The 21,420-nt window shown below is 48.7% G+C and overlaps 2 protein-coding genes across 5 annotated transcripts in view; one reads left to right on the forward strand and one right to left on the reverse strand.

Annotated features, from left to right (window-relative positions):
* Nucleotides 1-21,420, forward strand: part of LOC135913721 (streptococcal hemagglutinin-like) — a 94,704-nt gene that overhangs the window by 52,470 nt on the left and 20,814 nt on the right. The gene's annotated exons all lie outside the window — the stretch shown is intronic.
* Nucleotides 1,488-20,253, reverse strand: LOC135913722 (FAD-dependent oxidoreductase domain-containing protein 2-like). 2 transcript variants are annotated; one of them, XM_065446330.2, is made up of 11 exons: nt 20,027-20,253; nt 19,440-19,535; nt 16,204-16,399; nt 14,818-14,984; nt 12,721-13,133; nt 11,518-11,736; nt 9,745-9,911; nt 7,208-7,373; nt 5,351-5,601; nt 3,496-3,631; nt 1,488-2,018 (listed from the first exon to the last, which is right to left on the reverse strand). In XM_065446330.2, the coding sequence occupies exons 2-11, from the start codon at nt 19,464-19,466 to the stop codon at nt 1,829-1,831; spliced, it is 1,932 nt and encodes a 643-aa protein (XP_065302402.1). In that variant the 5' UTR covers nt 19,467-19,535; nt 20,027-20,253; the 3' UTR covers nt 1,488-1,828. The 2 variants fall into 2 exon arrangements, with proteins under 2 accessions (XP_065302402.1, XP_070379974.1); XM_070523873.1 differs by lacking the exon at nt 20,027-20,253 and adding an exon at nt 19,845-19,891.

Here is a 21,420-nt window from a genome sequence, read left to right on the forward strand (position 1 = left end):
GAGCGTATAGAGCCAAGGAAACGTGACATGCAGGAACATATCGACGAGGTTCTACTGGACTTCGTATTGCAGTGTACTGTGCGTGTTGCTCTGCTCTTTAATGCATGCCAAACTTAGTTCGGTTGTCTGTACACTCCCAATTCAAGTAAGTACGGTGTACAACGAACGCCTCTACAGTGAAGCGCCCTGTATAACGAAGGAATAAGCCTGCCCCGGTTCTATTGTGAAGTGCATGGTGCGGGACCTTTAGAGCGAAGTAACCTATAGAAGGAATGATTTCGGAGGCCCCAAGCGTTTCATTGTAAAGACGTTCGACTGTACGGTGCTTGTCTCGGGGTCAGTGATTAACTGTTTCACGTGTCACGCTATGCGTGAACTATATCCAAGCCCACTCACGCAATGGCATAATCAGCAGTAAGCTACAGCCGGCACACCTGGGTTTAATCCTAGCCCCACAGCTTCTGCTTGGGAGCCTGAGTGTTATTGCTCCTGCTTTATTTATTATGATGAATTTATATGGATTGTGTTTGCATTTCATTGGATTCCGTCAACTTAATGCATGATCCCCACTGGCTTTCCTGGGTCTGCAGGTTCCTTCTCCAACAACCACTCACAGTGAAAGGAACAAAATATATTTCATAGTGGAATGTGACAGTAAGATAGGACATGACAGCTTCGTTTTGAAGAGTGTATGTATCTGTATTCGGGGCTTCTTCGTTGTTAAGATTTGATCTGCTCACTGCAGTAGCTCAGCGGCCAAGGCATTCAGCTCTTGAACGCTGGTTCGTGGGTTCGGCTCGAGGCCGGCACAGCTACGTACCAATGAGGGTGGCCATGAGAAGTACGTAAAATAGTCGTGTGCCATGTTTTGGGTGGTGCGCGCTAATGAACACCACGCGGCCAAAGTCAATAGGAACCTTTTACTACAGCTTCTCTCATAGTCCCGGTATTACGTTAAACCGCGAGCTTCAATGGAAAGCCAACTGCAATGAAATTTTGTATCGGATCAAAAGCCTAAGATGTAGAAACAGAAAGAGAGAGACTACATTGTAAAATTGGTCGTTTGAAATGCGAGCGCGCAAGCGTCACGAGAAGCTCGCAAGAAACAGCCGTCTTTGATACCGAAACCTGGAAAAAAAAAGCCGCTGTTAACCGTAACCAGAAGTGACGGATGGCCTCCAAGATAAGGCGGCACCCACGTGGAGTGTTGAAAGAATCTAGGAGGTGCAATGTGCTCAAACTTGCGTCATAGAGACAGAAGGCCACCGGGTGCATGTGTCGTCTGCTCAGCTGCTGTTGTAGAGACTGCTAACAAGAAAACGTTACCACAACCAGCCAGCCCTGCGACTTTGCCTAGATTGGTTCCGTGCATGGTGTGTATACTAATTTGTAACAAATTTAGCCAAAGTGAAATCGCCTTGCAGTTGGCCTCAAGCTCGGATCTAAAGCCGACAAAGCCGAAACCTGTCACGATGCCTGCGAAATATTGCACACAAATACGGCATCACAACAATTCTTTATACAGAGAAGCAACTTGTTCACGTAATACATACATCTATGCCGATTTACATCACACGTATCTGGTGGGCGCGTGAATGAGCGAATTTAAATAGCAGTATTAACCCTGCATCCCCTCCCGTCATTCCACTTCTTTTTTTTTTCGGCCCGTGTACAGCGATGTCAACTTTACAAGCACGGGAGCGGGAATACGAAACTATAGCTTGCTGGGCCCGAGGTTAGGGAAATGGGACGGTGGGCAGAGCGTTATTATGTACACAGATGTTCTCTCATCGGCTCTCCACTGTTGTCGGCGGCAAGCCTCGTCAATCTAGTTCCGTGCAAAGGTGTCGCCGTGCTCGGAGTGCAGGAAGTGGCTGCCGGCCTCGAACTCGGGCCGCTGCACGCAACTGAGCGGCAGCGGTGACGTCACGTCCGGCGCCGCCCCGTCCAGGAGCTTGGCGAAGCACTCTGTGCTTCGGTAGCGTCGCAGGTCTACGCCCAGGCACGACTCCAGGAACCTGCGCGAGCATATTGCAGCACGCGCAATTGGTAGCTGCATGCACGTGTCCGCCTGCCAGGTTGCGGAAGTGACGTCTTGTAATACGAGAGCTGCTGCGCTATAAACACACGGACGACAGAATTAGAAGTGGGCTGGACTGCGCGCGTCCTGTTCATTTCTATACTTCTGTCGTCCGTGTGTTTGTAGCGCAGCAACCCCCGTATTACAAGATGACACTTCCACCAACTACACTCTCAGAAAAGTTTACACCCTTTGAGTCGTATCTTGCCGCACAATAATAAACGTCATCTGTCTTGTCCGCATTTGCTTTCTTTAACACTGCGAGCCCGGCACTTCCCAGTAACGAACGGCATGCGCGTTATCAGCATGACATAGCATTGCCGACAGGAAAGTAGCGGGCGCGGCGTTTTCAAGAAAGGAAACGCAAGCAAGGCAGATGACGATTATCGTTGTGTGGCAGATATACACCCCAAAGGGTGTAAACTTTAGTGTAGCCCAACTTGCCGCTCTATACTGCAATGTGGAAGTGTCCCCTCTCACTGTACGGGAGCAGTCACTTGTGCTGGTTAACCTTCTCTATATTATAGTAAACTGAACCGGAGTTTTCACAATAACAAAAGAAAATTATGAGGGAGCAAGTGATTCTCGGTGCCTTGGGCCCCATATACATTTCCCGGGAAACGAAATCGAAAGTGGCTCGCAGAAAATCTATTATAGTCTGATATTTCGGGCGCGCTGAAATTTTGCCGGCACTTATAGGGTCTGGAGGCCTGGGATCTTGACTTACGGCCGGAAATGAGAAGCGGGAAAATTTCATGTCACCTACACTGCTCGTGGTTCATTCGATAACACTATATCAGTTTAGACATGGTAAAGTGTATTCCTCGGGGAACTCTACTTGCACTCATTCAGGAAGGAAAAAAAATAAATTTTAAGCTCTTTTTCTTTTCAGTTTCCACGGAATTTCCAATAATTTCACGCGGATGCACCAGCCAATGGCTCGTTTGCGTGACGTCACGGGAGAGCCGAATTTCTTTCGATAATTGGCGCATACTTCCGGAACCGCACGTTTCGGAATGCGGGCGCGTAGAGACTAATTCGGCTTCGTGGGCGGAGCTTGCGCCGAATTCAATTGATTGTCACCGCGCGCGCGTTCACTGTAAGATAATTTACACCCTTAAAAGTGAAAAAGGGTGTAAATGTGTCTATAACTCACACCCCTAGGGTATGATTTATATAGCTGACACCCTATGGGTGGGAGTTATAGACACATTTACACCCTTTCTAACTTTTGAGGGTGTAAATGACACCCTAAGGGTGTGAGTTATAGACACATTTACACCCTTTCTCACTTGAGGGTGTAAAGGACACCCTAAGGGTGTGAGTTATAGACACATTTACACCCTTTCTCACTTTTGAGGGTGTAAATTATTCTACAGCGTATGGGCGTCAACCGCGTATATAAGCTTGAATACCTTCGCAGCGGCTCGACGTGCAGGTGCGGCGACGTCCATCGCGTCAGGAAGTCTTCGAGCACGTGGTGAATCCTGTCGGGTACCGGAACGCTGGGGTTGCCGTGGCGGTTCTCGAGCTCTTCTACACGTTCACCCGCTGCAAAGGGCACCACTTAGAGCGGACACCGTAAAAAACTCCTTACACTTAAGCTCCACGGGTAGACCACACTCTAGAGGAGTTTCACGCCCTTAGTGGTGTTGGCTTGTTCCGCGGGTAACGCACCTACCGTTAGGGCAGTGTAAACTATCTTATGGCTCAACGGCCAGGTCTAACCAAAGACGTGCGATGAGAACAAGGCGTTGTTGAAAACGAATAACTGTGACAACCTTGGGCTCGCAGATATATCTGACAAACGAGAATTTGACGATGATAGCTTGGAAAATTTACTTCCTGCACTTTTCGTGTCACCTCTCGCAGCTTTGATCATAATTACTTGCCACAAAAAGAGTCGGCAAACAAGACACTTTCGGCAAGTCCCCAGCAACGATTCAATCTTAGCCCTTAAACTTCAGGGTACGTGCTAGCCACGGCACAATGAAACACCCTTTATTCACCCATAAAGGTGTAATATGTTCAGTGCGATGTTATACGCAATTCTCAAAGGAGAATGAATGGCATTAGCGTCGCGAAGGCGTGGACATCGTATATATATATATAAAGTATCCAGAATCAGTGGACATCATGGCGACGCCGGCCTATAAGAATGCAACCTGCCGTGTGCAACCCTCGTGGACGTGGAATCCTGCCGCTCGGAGCTCGAGGTCGCGGCGGGCTCGATCCCGTTCGCGACGCGTCCGCATTTCCATGAGGACCGCGAAGTGCAAAATAAAAAAAGAAGAAAACGCTCATATGCTCACATTGAAGAAGTCGCTGCGATCTCTAAACAGTGTGTTGCTTGTCAGTTTCGGATTTTACAAGTTTGCCGCTGCTTATGTTCCGCACGCTGCGGCTAAATGTAAATCATCGTTAATAAAGTGTGTATCTGTGCCACGGAAGTTACGCACCAGCTGAGGGCAAACGTTAAATAAAGGTGCACGCTAAGTTCTCGCCGCCTTCCCATCCTTGCAATATAACGTCATCTAGATATTTTAACGAATATTAATGTTCACGGGACGAAAATCAGGAAGGAGGCCGACAGATAGAGTAGCACACTGGGGTATAGAAGTTACATAAACACTCATAAAACGCCTCAGAGGATACAGTGCCTTTCTGAGGCACTTTATCCCTGTTTACGTAGCTTCTCTACCACAGAAGGTACGCAGGTTGTCAGGTATGCATTCGACAGCGCCGTCGAATGCGTTGCCTTTTCATACGTCCCGTTGTTTAGTGCTGTTCCGAAGATGAGGTTCGTACACGCTAAAACTCATTAGAGACATTTAGCGTGTCCGGTATTCCGGCAAGCGCGGGCGGTTTGCCGCTTTAGCGGGGGCGTAAACGTGAGCGGCCAGATTGGTGGCGCCAGCTGGTGGCGCAAAGCTCAACCATACAAACACAAAGCCAATTACTGTATTCTGCTTAGCTGCTGGTGTAAATTTTCGACAGTGGCGTAAACGTGTTCACAATTACGCCGCTGCCAAAAATTTGCATTAGTAGCGAAGCAGGATATAGTGGGTTACTGCACTTTTGGCCCTGCGTTTGTCTGGTTGAACTCTACGCTACCAGGCGGCTGCACCACTCTGGCCGCTCACGTTTACGCCCCCGCAAACCCGGCAATCCGCCCAACCCGCTCCCGTTTACCGAATAGCGGATAGGCTAAAAGGCTGTATTCTTGTTTCCTTACACTCCTCGTGTCCCAAAACGGCTCGCACGGCTCACCGGGTGTCTGGGCGAGGCGGTTGTAGTAGTAGATGACCGGGTGCAGGAAGTTGGACAGGTGCGCCTTCTCCACGTCGTCGGTCGAGCGCTGCGAGTGGAAGGTGTCCAGCCGGGGTCCCGAGAAGTCCGGGTTGTAGCGAAGCGCCACCACGATCACCTCCTTTCCCTCCACCTTGCGGCCCGTCTTCTCTTCGAACTGCGCCAGCAGCGGCAGCGGGAACTCCTGCAGGTACTCGAACTCCAGTTTGCTCCTGGCAACGATCGGAGAGAAGCACGGATTGGCTAACCGTTTGCGGGAGTTGACTGTAGCGGAGTTTGCACTAGCGAAAACTTTTGAGGGTGAGAGAGAAACTTTATAGGTTTCAAAGGGGCCCTGAAACAATTTTTTCTAACTGTAGAATGTAGCCTACCTTTAAAGTACGTCGTCCCACGAATCTGATGCCGGAGTTTTCTTTTCAAATCATTCAAGTGTAAGAGCAGTTAGCGCACCGATACCCGGCTTTATCTCTAGTTTCGCCACCGCTAGGGCGCTGGAAGCTACGCGGCTATGCCAAGAGGGCAAAGCCTCGGAGATTCGCGGCGGTGAAGGCGCTCGTCGCGGCCCCCCGTGGCGACCGCAGTAGAATAGGCTAGGCAGCACACCGCTGCCATCTCTGAGGCCACGTGCAGCTGACGCAGCTACGCGCAGTGCAAAGGTGAAACCTTTTTTTTCTCGTTCTTTTTAGATCGCAGACATTCGTATTTTTCATTTATTAGCAATTGTGTATTACAGAGAAGGTTCTCGCGATCACGAAATCGGCCAGTAGCGTTGGTGGGCCAAATGCTTTCGGTGACGACGACATTGCTGATGCGAGAGCAAGCGACAGTTCACTGCTTTTGACACGAGATTTTAAATTTCCTGCTGCATATACAGTGCAATAATATTTGGCTCACATGTTAACAGGGGCCTCATTAGTAGATCGGCCACTTTTATTTTCTATGTTCATAAAGGGTTTCAAGGCCACCTAAAGAAAATAAAAGAAAACGGCGCCATGGGAACGCGAACAAAGAGAATAGCCAGCGTGGCGGTGAGGCGGTAGGGACCACGTGACAGGTGCCCCCCCCCCCTCCCCGAATGTTTTATGTACAAGATGCCCAGCATTAAACGACGTGCTATGACACACGCTTGTCCCTCTCGCTCGGTCGAATGCGTGCTCTTCAGTTGTCTTTTTCTTTCGACGTAATAAATCAATCTAAAGTGAATACTCTTCTTTCAGCCCACAGACAGTAGAGATTCCTATGTACGGTTCCTTCATTCAAAATCAAGATGTCCGCACGTAGATATCAAGGGAAGTTGACATAAAGCACACTTGTACAGTATTTTCGTGTTTCACGAAAGAGGCTACAGATATACCCGTTGCAAAAAACAAAAAAAATGGGTTGAACTCGTCGAGAATGCTTCGCATTAATGTAGCGGTCGCTCGGTGGTGTCGTTCACTACGTCAATCTGAAAGGAAACGCTCGTAATACTCGTCCGGCCTCGTGTACCTCCGAGTCCGAGCACTTCATTCGTCGCAGGTTGCCCACCCTGCAGTACGGAGGAAATAAATCTCGCAAACGCTCGCATATTGGCAGCAGAGCTTCCGTTTCCACACTTCGTATTGCCTAAAGTCGATTTTCGCGTAAGGGGACATTGCCACTAGCGCGTAAAAAGGGACGCGGACCAGGAACATGAAGAAGACGCGCCGTACGCTTTTTCGCGTTCCTGTCCGCGTCCCTTCTTACGCGCTAGTGGCAATGTCCCCTTATACGAATAACCACCATCCAGCCCAGCAAGCTTGCTGCCTCAAATCGATTTCTCGCGTCGTGCGTACGTACCTGTCGATGATGACGACGTCGCCGAGGAAGTGGTGCATCTGGTAGATGCCCGAGGCCTCGTTGACCCGCGTCAAGATGGCGTCCGTCAGCTGCGCCAGGGGTCGCCGCTCGCTGGGCCAGGGCACGCCGTGGTTCTTCCACTCCAGCAGCCGGTGGAGGGCGCGCGCTGCGCACATTGATTCGCGGTGACGTCACCTCTACGCGGCGCCGTGCGGAACTACAGGTCGCGGAGATGAGCTAGGGGAAAGCTGGACGATTGGCAGGAGAAGGGGGACAGAAGAAACCCGTCGGGCCATGGATGAGAGTGACAAATATCCCTGTATGGCAGGGCGACATCTGTAATCACCTAGCACAAAGGGCCATAGGGCCACAAAGGGCAATGGGAACTAAGGTTAAAAAGTAAACTTTGTTTAGGCTGATACTCTTTGAAAACTCTATTTGCTTTAATTTCAGTGCAATATTATGATTATTAGAAGCGATGATGAAGATCAAAGTTTCTTGAATTTCGCACTCGCCTGCAAGCCAGTGTGACGTCAGATCACAATGTCTTTTTTTTCGTGTTTGGGCCGTTGTCGCTCAGTAAACGTTAGTCGTACTTGAAAATTAAGTTCACACTTTCGATATTGAAACAGCGCACTTACATTTGACACGTACACGTACACATAGAAAGGGCATACACAGGCGCTGGACTGGATGTAAGTGCGCTACTTCAATATCATGGCTCACCAGCTAGCCCATCAGTATCTTATAATCACTCTTTTGGTCTTTTTAGAGTACAGTGCACATAGTCCATTTTTACCTTTAAAAAAGCGAACTGCGCCCTAGCAGACATGACGTCATGGTGAGAAATCCGTGACGTCACGGGGATCGCGGCTCAATCTGTGTGCAGAGGAGGAAAGTGGGGAGGAAACGCGAAGTCTTCCGTCGCGCGCACGGCCTCTTGGGGAGGGGAGGGGGCGGTGTTGTTGTACTCCAGGAGCAACTGAGCATGGCGCGGCCGCGCGCGTGCTATCCTGAAAGCGATCTCCGTCGGGGGCTGAGTCTAGGTGCGACGGCGGCTGATAATGGAGACTTTTAGCGTGTCCGCTATTCCGGCAAACCGGGGCGGTTTGGGCGGATTACCGGATGGTTGAGGGCGTAGACGTGAGCGGCCAGATTGGTGGCGCCAGCTGGTGGTGCAAAGCTCAACCACCTAAACGTAGAGCCAATTACTATATTCTTCTTAGCTGGGGTGCAAGTTCTCGACAGCGGCGTAATTGTCAACACAATTACACCGCTGCCGAAAATTTGCACCAGCAGCGTAGCAGAATAAAGCAGGTTACTGCAATTTTAGCTCTGTGTTTGTCTGCTTGAGCTCTACAACACCAGGCGGCTGCACCGCTCCGGCCGCTCACGTTTACGCCCCCGACCATCCGGTAATACGCCCAAACCGCCTCGGTTGGCCGGAATAGCGGACACGCTAAAAGTCTCTACTTTTGTGCGTTCTCCGTTCTCGCCGCTCAGTTTGCGCTGAAGCGATACGCAGCCCGAAGGCCACTTCGCTAGCTGCTGCTGCCGCGCTTCCTCACGCCGGCGTTTTGACAGCGAGAGTCCGCGGCCATCGAGTGGGATGTGCGCCTGTTTGCTTGCACGCGGTTACACCATGCTTGTTAATTTAGGTAGTAAGCGAATGTTTGCAAGTTTATGCGGCCGATAAAGCTACCGATCTTACTTTGCATAGCTGTCTACGGATTTGTTATCTCAATCGATGGTTCGCCTTTCGGGCGAAACAGCGACTTTTTTTGTGTACCAGGACAGCGACAATCCCTGTGATGCACTGTGACGGCGTATACGGCCCCTTAGCGACCAACCGGCACTCACTTATGCCTCTCCCTCCTCACCTCCCCCCCCCCCGACCCTTAAAAAGTGCCGGCCGCCATGCGCGGCCTGTGCATCGCGTTTCATTTGCCGAGAACTACATATAGTTAGCTGTGCATGTGTCGAAGTCGCCGCTCAACGCCGCTGTCTCGTGACGACGGCTTTTAGAGATTCACGGTTCCGGAAAGTAAGTCAACGGCACGATGGAAGAAGTGCGCGGCGAAGTTATCTGGCTGTCTTGAAAATGGCCAGGCTTAGCTTGGTTAAGCCAAAAATGCGTTGCATATTGCGCGAGTTGGTGCCCAGCTTTTCCTCCGGGTGTCGTGACGTCACGTCACGTGGCTCCGCTAAAGGTCAATGGTGGCTGCCCGGCCGCGCCCAAGGGCTGAACTGAGTGATTGCAATATGCAACGCATAAGAATAGAAGCAACTTGATAACAAACATAGCAAAGTTAAAAGAGAATGGACCCACATATGAGACGCGCAGCAATGAACAATGGCTCATACCCTCAGTGGTGGCTGCCCGGCCGCGCCCAAGGGCTGAACTGAGTGATTGCAATATGCGACGCATAAAAGATATACTATAGCTCCAATATAGAGAAAGTTTAGTTCTTGCTTTGCTTTTGGTAACTATGGTACTGCGACGACGCATGGACACGTCGCCGGGGCGCGATGCGTACACGTGTATCGGAAGCCGTGCACGAATCCCCCGGCGGTCTCCCTGAAGTCCAGCGAGTGGGCCGCGGAGCCGATGAAGTACAGGTCCGGTACGTTGGCGGACTCGAAGTCGCGGTTGGCGAGAGGGAACTTGGCCTTCCGTCCCGCGGCCCGTTCGGGCTTCGTGCACCTGCACACACACACAAGTCGCGTCTTTTCATTCAGCCGCTTCGAGTATGCGAAATTGCGAGGCTGCTCGAGGACAGCCTCGGGTCCCGCGTGAACCAACCAACGTGTGAATCTCTTATATACCAACTTCAACATGCTCAACCCTCAGTCGTTCTGTATGTAAGACCCGACAGACTTTTTTGGCTTCACACCCTCGAACACGCCGTAAGCTATATATATAGCTGCATCACTGGCGAGTTGGTAATTGATAGTGTGCTGCGGTGCGCTTGGACGATAATTACAGAGTGAGCCACACCAAGTACTCTGTGCTTGCCTTCTACTAAACGCATGCCTCTTCACAGCACGCGCTAAGCTAAGGTGGCCAAGGCAGAGAGACAGTGCCGGCCGCAGCATGGTCTGCATGCCAGCCCAGGAAGAACTATACTTTTCGACGCATTTGCTTTGCGGCACCGGCTCTGAGCTAGTTTTTAAACAGTCCGTCTCGGAAAGATATGTATAGTCTTCACAAGCCGACCGTATACCCTACGGCCTAGGTTATACCGCACTGCGGAAGCGAATCCTCTAGCAGTATATTACAATGTGTAACCTACAGAACGCTCTCTAACTGACGAACCGCCTATAACGTAACAAAAATATATATATATTGTTCTGGATTGATTTTATTGATTGATTGATTGATTCCTTATTAGTTTGTCACACATAGATGTGATGGGAGGCGAAGGGAAAAGCCATTCAAGGATGGCTCGAGGGAGTCCTTCGCCCCCATACTGGCAAAGACAACAGCAGAGGCACGCACATCTTGTTCACATTGTCATGCACTTTGACAAAACCGTAAAATTAAACACATCATTAGTTACTGTCCTAAGTAGGGCATCGTGCCTTAACATACGTCACTTCGCCTCAGCGTCGAATGCCAGCACAGCATTTCATAACAACGTATACGCGCGTGCCAAACGTCTTGTCGTTGTGGGATTGGTGCTTTTGGTGTTGTAGAACGGTAATTTACTGATGCAGAAGAAATCATTTTTCACTTTCATCATCCTCATCATCATCAGCCTGATTACGCCCACTGCAGGGCAAAGGCCTCTCCCATACTTCTCCAACTACCCCGGTCATGTACTAATTGTGGCCATGTTGTCCCGGCAAACTTCTTAATCTCATCCGCCCACCTAACTTTCTGCCGCCCCCTGCTACGCTTCCCATCCCTTGGAATCCATTCCGTAACCCTTAATGACCATCGGTTATCTTCCCTCCTCATTACGTGTCCCGCCCATATGCCCATTTCTTTTTCTTGATTTCAACTAAGATGTCATTAACTCGCGTTTGTTCCCTGACCCACTCTGCTCTTTTCTTATCCCTTAACGTTACACCTATCATTCTTCTTTCCATAGCTCGTTGCGTCGTCCTCAATTTGAGTAGAACCCTTTTCGTAAGGATTAACCCTTTTTCGTAGAACTCTTTTTTCACTTTAGTGTCCCTTTAAATACAAATCGTAAACAGCTGAAGGCTGCGCGCGGAAACGTATCTGTCCCGAACGCGTGGTGCCGACTCCGCGTCGTTCTTATCGTCGTCATCGTCGCCGGCCCCGTGCAGAGTGTACTACTCACGGCGAGAACATGTCGTCGTTGTACGCGAAGCCCAGGCAGCGCACGACCACGTCGTACTCGTCTTCGGGCGGCGCGTAGTTGAAGGCGCTGTCGTTGCGCAGCTGCAGCGCCATCTTGCCGGACTTCGTGCGCACCAGCCGCAGGATGTTCAGGTTGGCCTCGAGCAGGCCGTCCAGCGACTTGAGCTGGTAGTGGTCCAGCAGCTCGTTGTTCACGGCCCTGCGTGCGTGCGTAGCCCGTTGTAGAAAAAGAATGTGAAAACTATATCGTGTGGAGTCGAACCCGCGTTCTTCCATTTCTATCTATCTATCTATCTATCTATCTATCTATCTATCTATCTATCTATCTATCTATCTATCTATCTATCTATCTATCTATCTATCTATCTATCTATCTATCTATCTATCTATCTATCTATCTATCTATCTATCTATCTATCTATCTATCTATCTATCTATCTATCTATCTATCTATCTATCTATCTATACGTTAAGCCTCTCTTAGAATATTCGAGTATCATTTGGGATCCTCACACAGTGGTAGGTACTGAAAAATTAGAAAGAATTCAAAGGTTAGCCGCGCGCTTCATTTATAAGCGCTTCAAACGACGTGATTCTCCAACGAGTATGCTGGAAGCCGCAAACTTGGAACCACTAACTGATCGAAGAAAAACTGCCAGAATTAAACTTCCTTCGCCAGCTTTATTACGGGAAACTAGGAATACAACCGCGTGACTATATTATTAAGGACACATCTCGAATTTCCCGCCACAAACACAGCCAGTATTTAAAACCGATCTTTGCACGAACAAACCTTTTCAAAAACTCATTCTTTCCGAAAACAATCAATGATTGGAATGCCCTACCTGGAAATTCCCACTGGTTACAGCCACCCACTTGGTGAATCTTGTTGACTGTAACCCTTGTATATATTGTATGTTTGCTTATTTTTGTATCTGCTCACGTAGCCCCCTCCTGCTTGGACAGATGTCGCAGTATTGTGAAAATAAATAAAAATAAATCTAATCTCTTTTGGTGCTAAATAGGTGCCAGCTATAACAGGTCCCACTTTCACCCATTTTGTGTGCTCCTCTGTGGCGTACATTGCTCGACAACGCACTGTCCTTGTGTGTGCAATCCCATAGACGTGGTTCTATCTATGTGCGTATACACCCTCTCTGCACGAGGCCGGCGTCGACCGTACCTAAGGTCTCCCACATAGTGCGTGCTCCAGGCGAAGCGCGGGGGTGAGCTGGCCAGCAGGTGGACGTAGTTCGCCACGCCGGCCACGTGGTTCGCCGTCTCGAAGGCCGAGTTGCCGCGGCCCAGGATGAGCACCGTCTTGGCCTCGAAGTCGGCCACGTCCGTGGACACTTCCTCGTAGCCCACGGTCATCTCGTGGCCCTCGAAGTACGGCTCGTTCGGCTTGGACATGCCGTTGGCCATGAGCATGTACTTGCACGAGTACGTGTCCCCGCGCTGGTCCTCGAACTGGAACCGGTGGCCCGTCGGCGTCTCCCTGGGAAGCCGGCGAATCTTGCGCGCCTCGCTGTCGAACTGGACGTCGAGGCCCAGCTTGCGCCGGTACTCGTCGAGGTACTTGACCATGGCGTCCGCCTGAGCGGTGAGATGGAGCGAGAGGGAATTGACGTGCGGCCTTTTGAAGGGAGCCAAACTAAGACGAACTTGCGCCCACGTGCACGGACAACCACCTTCGCAGCCTCCCTTTTCTTCCGTACCGCCACAGACTGGAATGGCCTTCCCGCCCACATCGCTAATACGACTTGTCCATCTTCGTTCACAGAACTTGTAACCGACCATTTTGTTAAATAATTATTTATGACGATGTTTTGCTATCTTACAAAAACCCACCCCTTATGTAATGCCCCTACGGGGGACCTTTAAGGTAATAAACTGAACTGAACTGAACTGAAGGGTTCAGAGGAAGACGGGAAGCGGTGGAAGCGGTCAGACAAGAGAAGCGTCGTCAGCCTTGGAGCAAACCTACACTGAAGCTAACGGTTCGACTTGAGGACACCAGTGTTGCGAGGAGCTCGCAGCGCCGAACAACCTTACTGTTCCGAGTGCGAAGTTTACGAGCATATATAACCCGCATTAAGCAAGGTGGTTTGCTGGACTAACGAATACACGTAGCTTGCGTATTTTCACCTTGCTGGAGCAGTATTTCCTTCAACACATAACCTGCGTTTTGCGTGATTTCAATTTTATTATTGCGATATCAATCGTATGGACTTTCCAGGCGCATTTCTGCCGCCGCTGTAGACGTCGGCGTAGGCTATGGTGTTAGGCTGCTGAGCACGAGGTCGCGGGATCGAATCCCGGCCACGGCGGCCGCATTTCGATGGGGGCGAAATGCGAAAACACCCGTGTACTTAGATTTAGGTGCACGTTAAAGAACCCCAGGTGGTCAAAATTTCCGGAGTCCTCCACTACGGCGTGCCTCATAATCAGAAAGTGGTTTTGGCACGTAAAACCCTATAATTAAAAAAAATTAATTTATTAGACGTCGGCGTCGCCGTTGGGTTCCGTGTAAAGTTCATAAAGTGGTCGCCGCGCGTAGTGTGCTGTATGTGCGAGTGAAAGCGTGCAATGGTGAGCTGGTGATCGCGGCTCAATCCCGTGCGCCCAAGCGAGGAATGCGGGGAGGAAGCGCGCCGTCTTCCGTCGCGCGCAGCGATATGAGGGGGAGGGTAGGGAGGGGTGCGCGTTCTACTCCGGGCGGCCCGGGCCGCCGCGCGCTGTGTTTTCGCGGCTTCGTTCGCGTTGATGCGAGACGCAGCACGAAGGTCGATTCGCTCGCTGCAGCTGCCGCGCTTCCTCACTCCAGCGTTTTTGACAGCGAGTTTCCGCGGTCATCGAGTGAGATGTGTTCATGTTTGCTTGTATGCGGGTGACACAATGATCGTTAATTTAGTTAGTACACCTATGTTTGCAAGTTTGTATGACATATAAAGCTACTATTCTTACTTCGTATAGCTAGCTGTCCACTAATTTGTTATCGCAATCGATGCTTCGCATCTTCGGGCAAATATGCGAATTTTTTTTTCTTTGTGCGGCTGGGGTTTTCTGTTACATCATTTGCCGGCTTCGTTTCGACCTATAGGAAAACGTTTCACAACTACTTCGGCTGCAAAAGAAAAACATAAGCAACAACGATAGACACGCGCACACAGCTCACACAAGGACGCGGAAACACACGCACAGGTATCCGAATTTCCCCTTCCAGCAGAGGTTTATTATACCCGGATATATGAAATCAAATTGTTCGCAAATTGCTCACGTGCGGAAAGTAGTCCCTCGAGAAGTGCTTGAAGAGCAGCGACGGGTCGTCGCTGAGCAGAGAGTTCCAGTCGTGCCTGAGGTTGTATTCCGGGTTCTGCTGGCCTGTGTGGAGCTTGTTGATGCTGATGAGCTTACGGTGCTTCGGGTACGTGCCGAAGAAGTAACCTACACGAAGAAAAAAAAATACAATTACAGGTCCGCAACGCGGAGCGTTGAAGTGATAGCTGGCGAAATATGATGTGCCGACGGACGGTCAAAACTCTCAAACGAAAAGCAAAGTGCTTTCGCTGCCATTCCATCTTCACAGAGTGGAATGGTTGTCATTCTTTAAAATTTAAACTGAGGTGTACTGTGGCCTTTTGCCTATATGTAATGCTTGCATATGCAATATGTTAACTGTGTGCAACAAATATCACGCAAGAAAAAAAAGGAATACTGGTGGTTCTCCCCATATGTTCATAATACTGGGTCCACACATGCTCGGGAGATTTTGTGATCGCCAAGCCGACAATCCGCGACCTACAAGATCCTTTTATCATGGAAGTGCAGCTTGACAAGTGCGTGTGCTGCGCAGGAACATCAGCCCAACTGGATGCACTTGTTTAACGCATGGCTGTGTTGGCTGCCCGAGTTTTGAGTGTGTGGCGATGCTCGCTCTGTAATATATTCTCAGTTTTGTTTCCAGTCTAATGATAATAATAAAATAAAAGAGTAGCTGTGAGGTAGAGTCGTGGACTGCCAATCTGTTGGTCGTAAGTTCGATTCCCTAGAATACAGGGAAAATAATTCCCTTTTTTTTACTTTCTCGCAGAGCATTTGAGTATTCCAAGCGACGACACCGGCGGACATAAAAACGATCGGGGGATCGAGTGAGACCATAACAGATATCGCTGTAAAAGTGACACTACCCATCGCGTGTTCTGCAGGAAGCTTGCCGCGTACGTACAGACATGTATATAGAAAAAGGTTAGTGAATGATGAACAGGAGTTAGATCAAGGAGGAGGGGACAGAACAGAAAATAAAGCGCGAAGAACAACACAAAGATGAAACATTCATTTGCATCGCACGCTCACCGGGTGGCCCTCCGAGAGCAATGCAGAACAGAGTCCGGGAAAGAAGCGTTATGGACGACGTAGAGTCGAGCGCTTCTCTACAACGAATGCCTCTATACAACGAACGCCTCTACAACGAAATGACCTGTATAGCGAAGGAATAGTTCAGTCCCGGTTCAATAGTGAGCTGCGAGGTGCGCGGCCTTTACAGCGAAGCGACCTCTATAACGAATGATTTCGGAGTCCGCAAGCACTTCGTTATAAAGGAGTTCGACTGTTGTGTGCAGTTGTGGTTGATTCTCACCTACGTGTCTCGCGTCTATATATGTACCTGTCATGTTGCTCTTCTCGAAGACCCTGTAGTCCCTGCCGGCCTTCTTCAGGTAGTAGGCCATCTGCAGGCCAGCCGGCCCGGCCCCGATGATGCAGTAGTCGAACTTTTTCTTGTCCTGCGACCCTCGCTGTTCTTCGGAGGCGGCCACCGCCAGCAGCAGGACTGTAGCGACCAGGACAGACAGGTGGAAGTTCTGTTTGGACATAATAATCATTGTCTCTCTTACGTCGGCTGCAGCGTGAGAGTTTCGTACAAATTTGCTAGAGAGAACTCGAGTGCCCAGATCGTTCATCTGCCGTACACTATAGATAGACTGACACCCTTGAAAATGAATAAGGGCGTAAATCTGTCTATAGGTCGCACCCTTACACCGACGTAAGGCTGTGAGTTATACACAGATTTACACTCTATTTACTTTTAAGGGTGTTGATTATTTTACAGTGTATATGCGAATGATGGGGGCAGTACGTGGATTTGTTTAATATTCGTTTCTTCTTCTGCCTTCAGAAGTGATCATGCCGTCATTTAGTACGCTTTATATCGAAAGCTCGCTTTATTAAAAGTTCGACGCTGTCCAGAACGTAGCTCATGCGCAGTTTGTAGCGGATTATCTTCGAAGTGGAGTGGCGCCAGACTTTGCTTAGTGCAAAGTGCGGAATGGGGTATCCGCATGCTCCAGCTCGGAGATACGTATATGCATGTTTCGAAGTATTGCGCTTATGGAGAAATCTGTTTCATACCCCGAATATTTCGTTCTATATAACGAGGGTTTACTGCATTTACTACTTCCACTGCATCCATCTTACACAAGTGCATACAACCAAATCGCGATTTAACGAAATTCGCGATGTAACGAACTATCTTAATTTCCCGATCTTAGTTGCATTGAAAACCGTATATTTATTTTTCGCGATTTAACGGAGTAACTTCGTGACACCGTTTCGATTTAACGAAGTTTCCTGCCATTTCGATCATGTAGTTGGGGCCTGTATGGCTATCAAATCTAGCAAAATACTATGTCGGCCGAGGTAATTTGTGGGCGCCGGCTGCAGGCGTTAAGAGGGAGCTTTAGCTCGGGTGCTCCTATCTGAATACATGTAAAGAAGAATTCGTTTTTCTCGGCGACCACTGCACCAAATTTGACGAGGTTTGTTGCGTTTAAAAGAAAAACATAAAATTTAGTGACAGTTGGTTTCTAACTTTCGGTTTAGGTCGTCATATCTTTATTAATAACTGCCAAAAAAACACAAATTTTCAGAAAACGAAGCTATAATGTTTACAACTCCGTAACTCAGCAATGAATAATGATATCACAATTCTGTGAATTGGATCTCGTAGTCCATCTAAAGAAGACAAAAGTATATACATACATATGAGTCTAAAAAAACTCGGTAATGTGTAAATACACTTTTTGCAGAACCCTTACACATAATTTAAAAAGCTCACGTAATATATAAATTGGCACAACAAATTTCTCCGCTTTGAATGGTCTAATGGATGCCGCTTACAGAACAGCGATATCTATTCTTGATGCAGAGATATTAGTTTGTAAACTTCGTGCTTCCATTTCTTTTTTCGAAACTCCGATTATTTGAATATTCTTTTAACAAAATTCAGGTCCCAAATCGAAATTACGCTTCCAGCAGCCACTAGAATTTAGGTTTCTCTCTGAAATGCAACAAGCTTAATTAAAATCGTTCCAGGGGTTATCTCAGAAAAACGTTTTTGCGTTTTACATGTACTTAAATAGGCCGCATCGGAGTTGGGCCCGAGCTAAAGCCTCGTCTTTAAGCGCGTTCATCTATGGCGTCCAAGATGTACGGCCCCACGCGACCATAGAGGGAAATCTGGCGCCACCGTCTATGGGAGTTTCTTATGGGGGCACCGTGCCGTCATGGGAATGACGGTATATGTGTCTGCGAGGCTCGTGTTGGCTGGTGTTGTAAGAGGATTCGTCTAAAACGTGGATATAGCTAGGCAAATAACGCGTTCTCAAAGTAATATCTTCATAAAATGTTTCCATTCACGCATATTACTTCTTTACTCACCCACGATGCATGACCAAGCGAAGAAAAGCAAGAACAGACGACCAACTGTTTCAAAGCGAGCGCGGACCTTGTCGTCTGTCCTCCAACTTTAGCGGCCCGCTGATACTTTTTACGTAACATGTAGTCGTACACACAATAACAAGTTCTCATAGTTAAACAAAATATGTTTTCGCTTAATAATAAAGCTAAAACAGCTTTTCACGTGCTGTTCTAGTAGAAAATGAATCATTGTGACAGACGGAACGGTACTTGCCAAGCGCGTCTTGAAGGTGTCCTGTCTCTACGAGAACGATGCCAATCCGAATCCACAATATACCGGCATTCCCACGCATACCACAGCGCAGCAGCGCCAGATTTCCCTCTAGGTAATGTAGTGAGAAACTCTATGCACGCGACCCAACACACGCATATCTCGGAGGCTGCGAGCCACGTCGATGCATTCCTCTCGGTGCGATCTGCACTGCACGCGCTGGCGCTCACAACCGCGCTATTATAGCCCGACCTTCTTGCGATTTGTTTATAGATGCTTACTAAGAAGGTATTATTCATCCGGGATGCCCATGGAATTCGTGAAGTTGTTTTTAATGCGGAACCTCTTCAAACCTCGAATTAACGAAATTTGCGATTTAACGAAGTTTTTCGCTGCTAGTACAACTTCGTTACATAGGTCCGGTATGGAACAACGTAGGGAAGGAATTTCGATTACGAAGGCTTGACGGGGCAAGTGTAGAGAGTGTCTCGCTTGGCTGTGGAGCTCGCCTCCTGAAATCGTGGGTTCACGGCACTGAAATATCTCTACCTCGGCTATCAATGAGCTGATTTGAAAAAAAATTTCCGGCAGAACGCTCCCTGAATGACAAATAGCAAATTCCAGCATATAACAAAAATTTGCTATAGGTAAAGGCAAAGCGCAGAAGACCAGGACTTAGGAAGAAGAACACAAACGACAAGTCTTGTCGTTTGTGTTCTTCTTCCTAAGTCCTGGTCTTCTGCGCCTTGCCTTTACCTACTTCAAGCATGAACCAACTAGCCCAAGCAAGAGTTTTACTTGAAAATTTGCTATGGAGCCTGGTGCTTTAACCATAGAGAAAGCTTTAACGATGGTGACCGATACGACTAGCACGACGTTTCTGACCCCAAGAAACAAAGAATCAAGGATCCCGAAAGGCAATACTGTTCACTTACCCGCGTTGCCAACACGGTGTTTGTCATCTTGATGTCTTCTCAACGAGCCACTCTGGTTTTGTCTTCGGTCACCAATGGACGCGATGTTTTGGCGACCTGCGTCAAGCGAAGAACATAGGCATTACGGTCAGAGACTCGTCAGAAATTTCTTAAATATATAGCAGTTTCGCAGAACGAGCACAAACCCATAAAACAATGTAGAGGCTAGGTAAACCTTTCTGCTCGCTGTCCATAAACCGTCACTTAGAGAGCGTTTCCAATGAAGAAACTACTTCACAACTCTCGCCAGTGACCTCCACGTGAGATCAGTGTCAAGTGAAGTCAGCGCGCGAGTCGTAAGTTCGATCATTACGGCCTCCCAAGAATGAGAGAATCACTCGGAAGCTCTATGTTCACAATACGCACATAACCACCACGACATTCGTCTCACATGGCGTCAGCAGATGGCCGCGCCAATAGACACACACATATCGGAATCCGGTCACTATGGCGTTTGCCCATGTACGTGCTTTGCTCTTACTTCCGCAGCACTCCGTTGCGACCTGTCTAAAAACATTAGAAGGAAGATCGCGCTGTCGTCTGCTCACGTTTCAAATCACTGTACGGTGGTAAGCGCACACCACCTTCGTGGGCTGGCCTCGATGCCTCCGAGCAGACGGCGTGTGGCGTCTGCGGCGGTCGACGCAGAAGTCACTAAAGCGACACCGCCGAGGACTCGTTAACTTAAAGATGAGGTTCGCGCGGCGGCTCGTGCATAGTTTACACGCGGTTTAGGCAGCGCGCGCACACGTGATCCGACTTCTCGCATCCGATTGGTGCCTCCCCGTTCGCACACGCAGACGTCTCCTCAAAGCCTTCCGGTCGTCTGCTTTCCCGTGCTGGAGAGTCTGATCGTGTGCGAACCGTCTGTACTCAGTTGCGCCGGGTCTTACGGCGGATAAAGACCGAGTGACGTAATCCTAACGTGTAAATATCTAAGCGGGCGCTCAAATCCTCACCCCGCCGCATCTTCGGTGCCCGTCGGTTGAGAGATAAGCTAGCGGTGGCCTTTGAACGAGGCTTAGCGTTTCCCTCTGCTTAGCGTCTTAATTATGTTACGCTTTCAGAGTTATCGTACTACATTTATATTGCTCTTGTTCGTCGCACTAAATATATAATGAGAGAGGCAAAGAGGCCCAGAGGAGGTGTAAATGCGGCAAGATTATCACTCGTTCGTCCGTCGACCGTCGAAGAGCAGATATGTTGCTGATAACATGCAACTGAAGTGTGCTACCCGCACTGGCTTCACGTGGTTTGTGCCTAAAACGCGAACGAATTATGGTCGCCAAATGCTTAGATATATTCTTCCACAGACGTTAAATAACGCGCTGTGAATTGATGTTAATTTATGTACTGCTGACACTTATGTCATAGTGCTTTGTGCTTGCTTTTGTTTTTGCCTCTAATGTTCAAATACCGTTTCATTTGTGTCAATGTTGTTATTGCGAATGCTTTACACATGCTGTATGATACACTGCGATACTGTTGCCAAGTCATTGTAGGGTGCGTCGACCTCTGTCAAGCCTTTCTTCTGGCTTTTTGTCGATGCACCCAACATCCTCATGACGATGTTGAATAAAGAATTGAATTGAATTGAAACTGAAAAAGTTGCGGGCGTAATCTATCAGATACCGGGCGCTTTATTTTTAGACTGTACACGCCTATATATGTGCCTATAGCTGTGGCAGATAGCGCAATTCTAGTCCTTGAGCCGGATTACTAGAAGAGTCGGGACATCTACTTTCTGAAGAAATTGAAATGTGTATTCGACTAATTAAAACAATTTCACGAATTACATATTTAGCTAGTTACATTGCGGTATACATATTACAACGTACGAATTTAACCGGCGAGCTTAAAAAGCGAGTATCCGCTCGGATGAAGTTCTCAGAATGACACCACTCCGAGATATTCGTTCCCAAAGCGTGCGGAGAACTAGAAT

Source organism: Dermacentor albipictus, chromosome 8 (assembly GCF_038994185.2).
Source record: "Dermacentor albipictus isolate Rhodes 1998 colony chromosome 8, USDA_Dalb.pri_finalv2, whole genome shotgun sequence".
Taxonomy (NCBI): Eukaryota; Metazoa; Arthropoda; class Arachnida; order Ixodida; family Ixodidae; genus Dermacentor; species Dermacentor albipictus.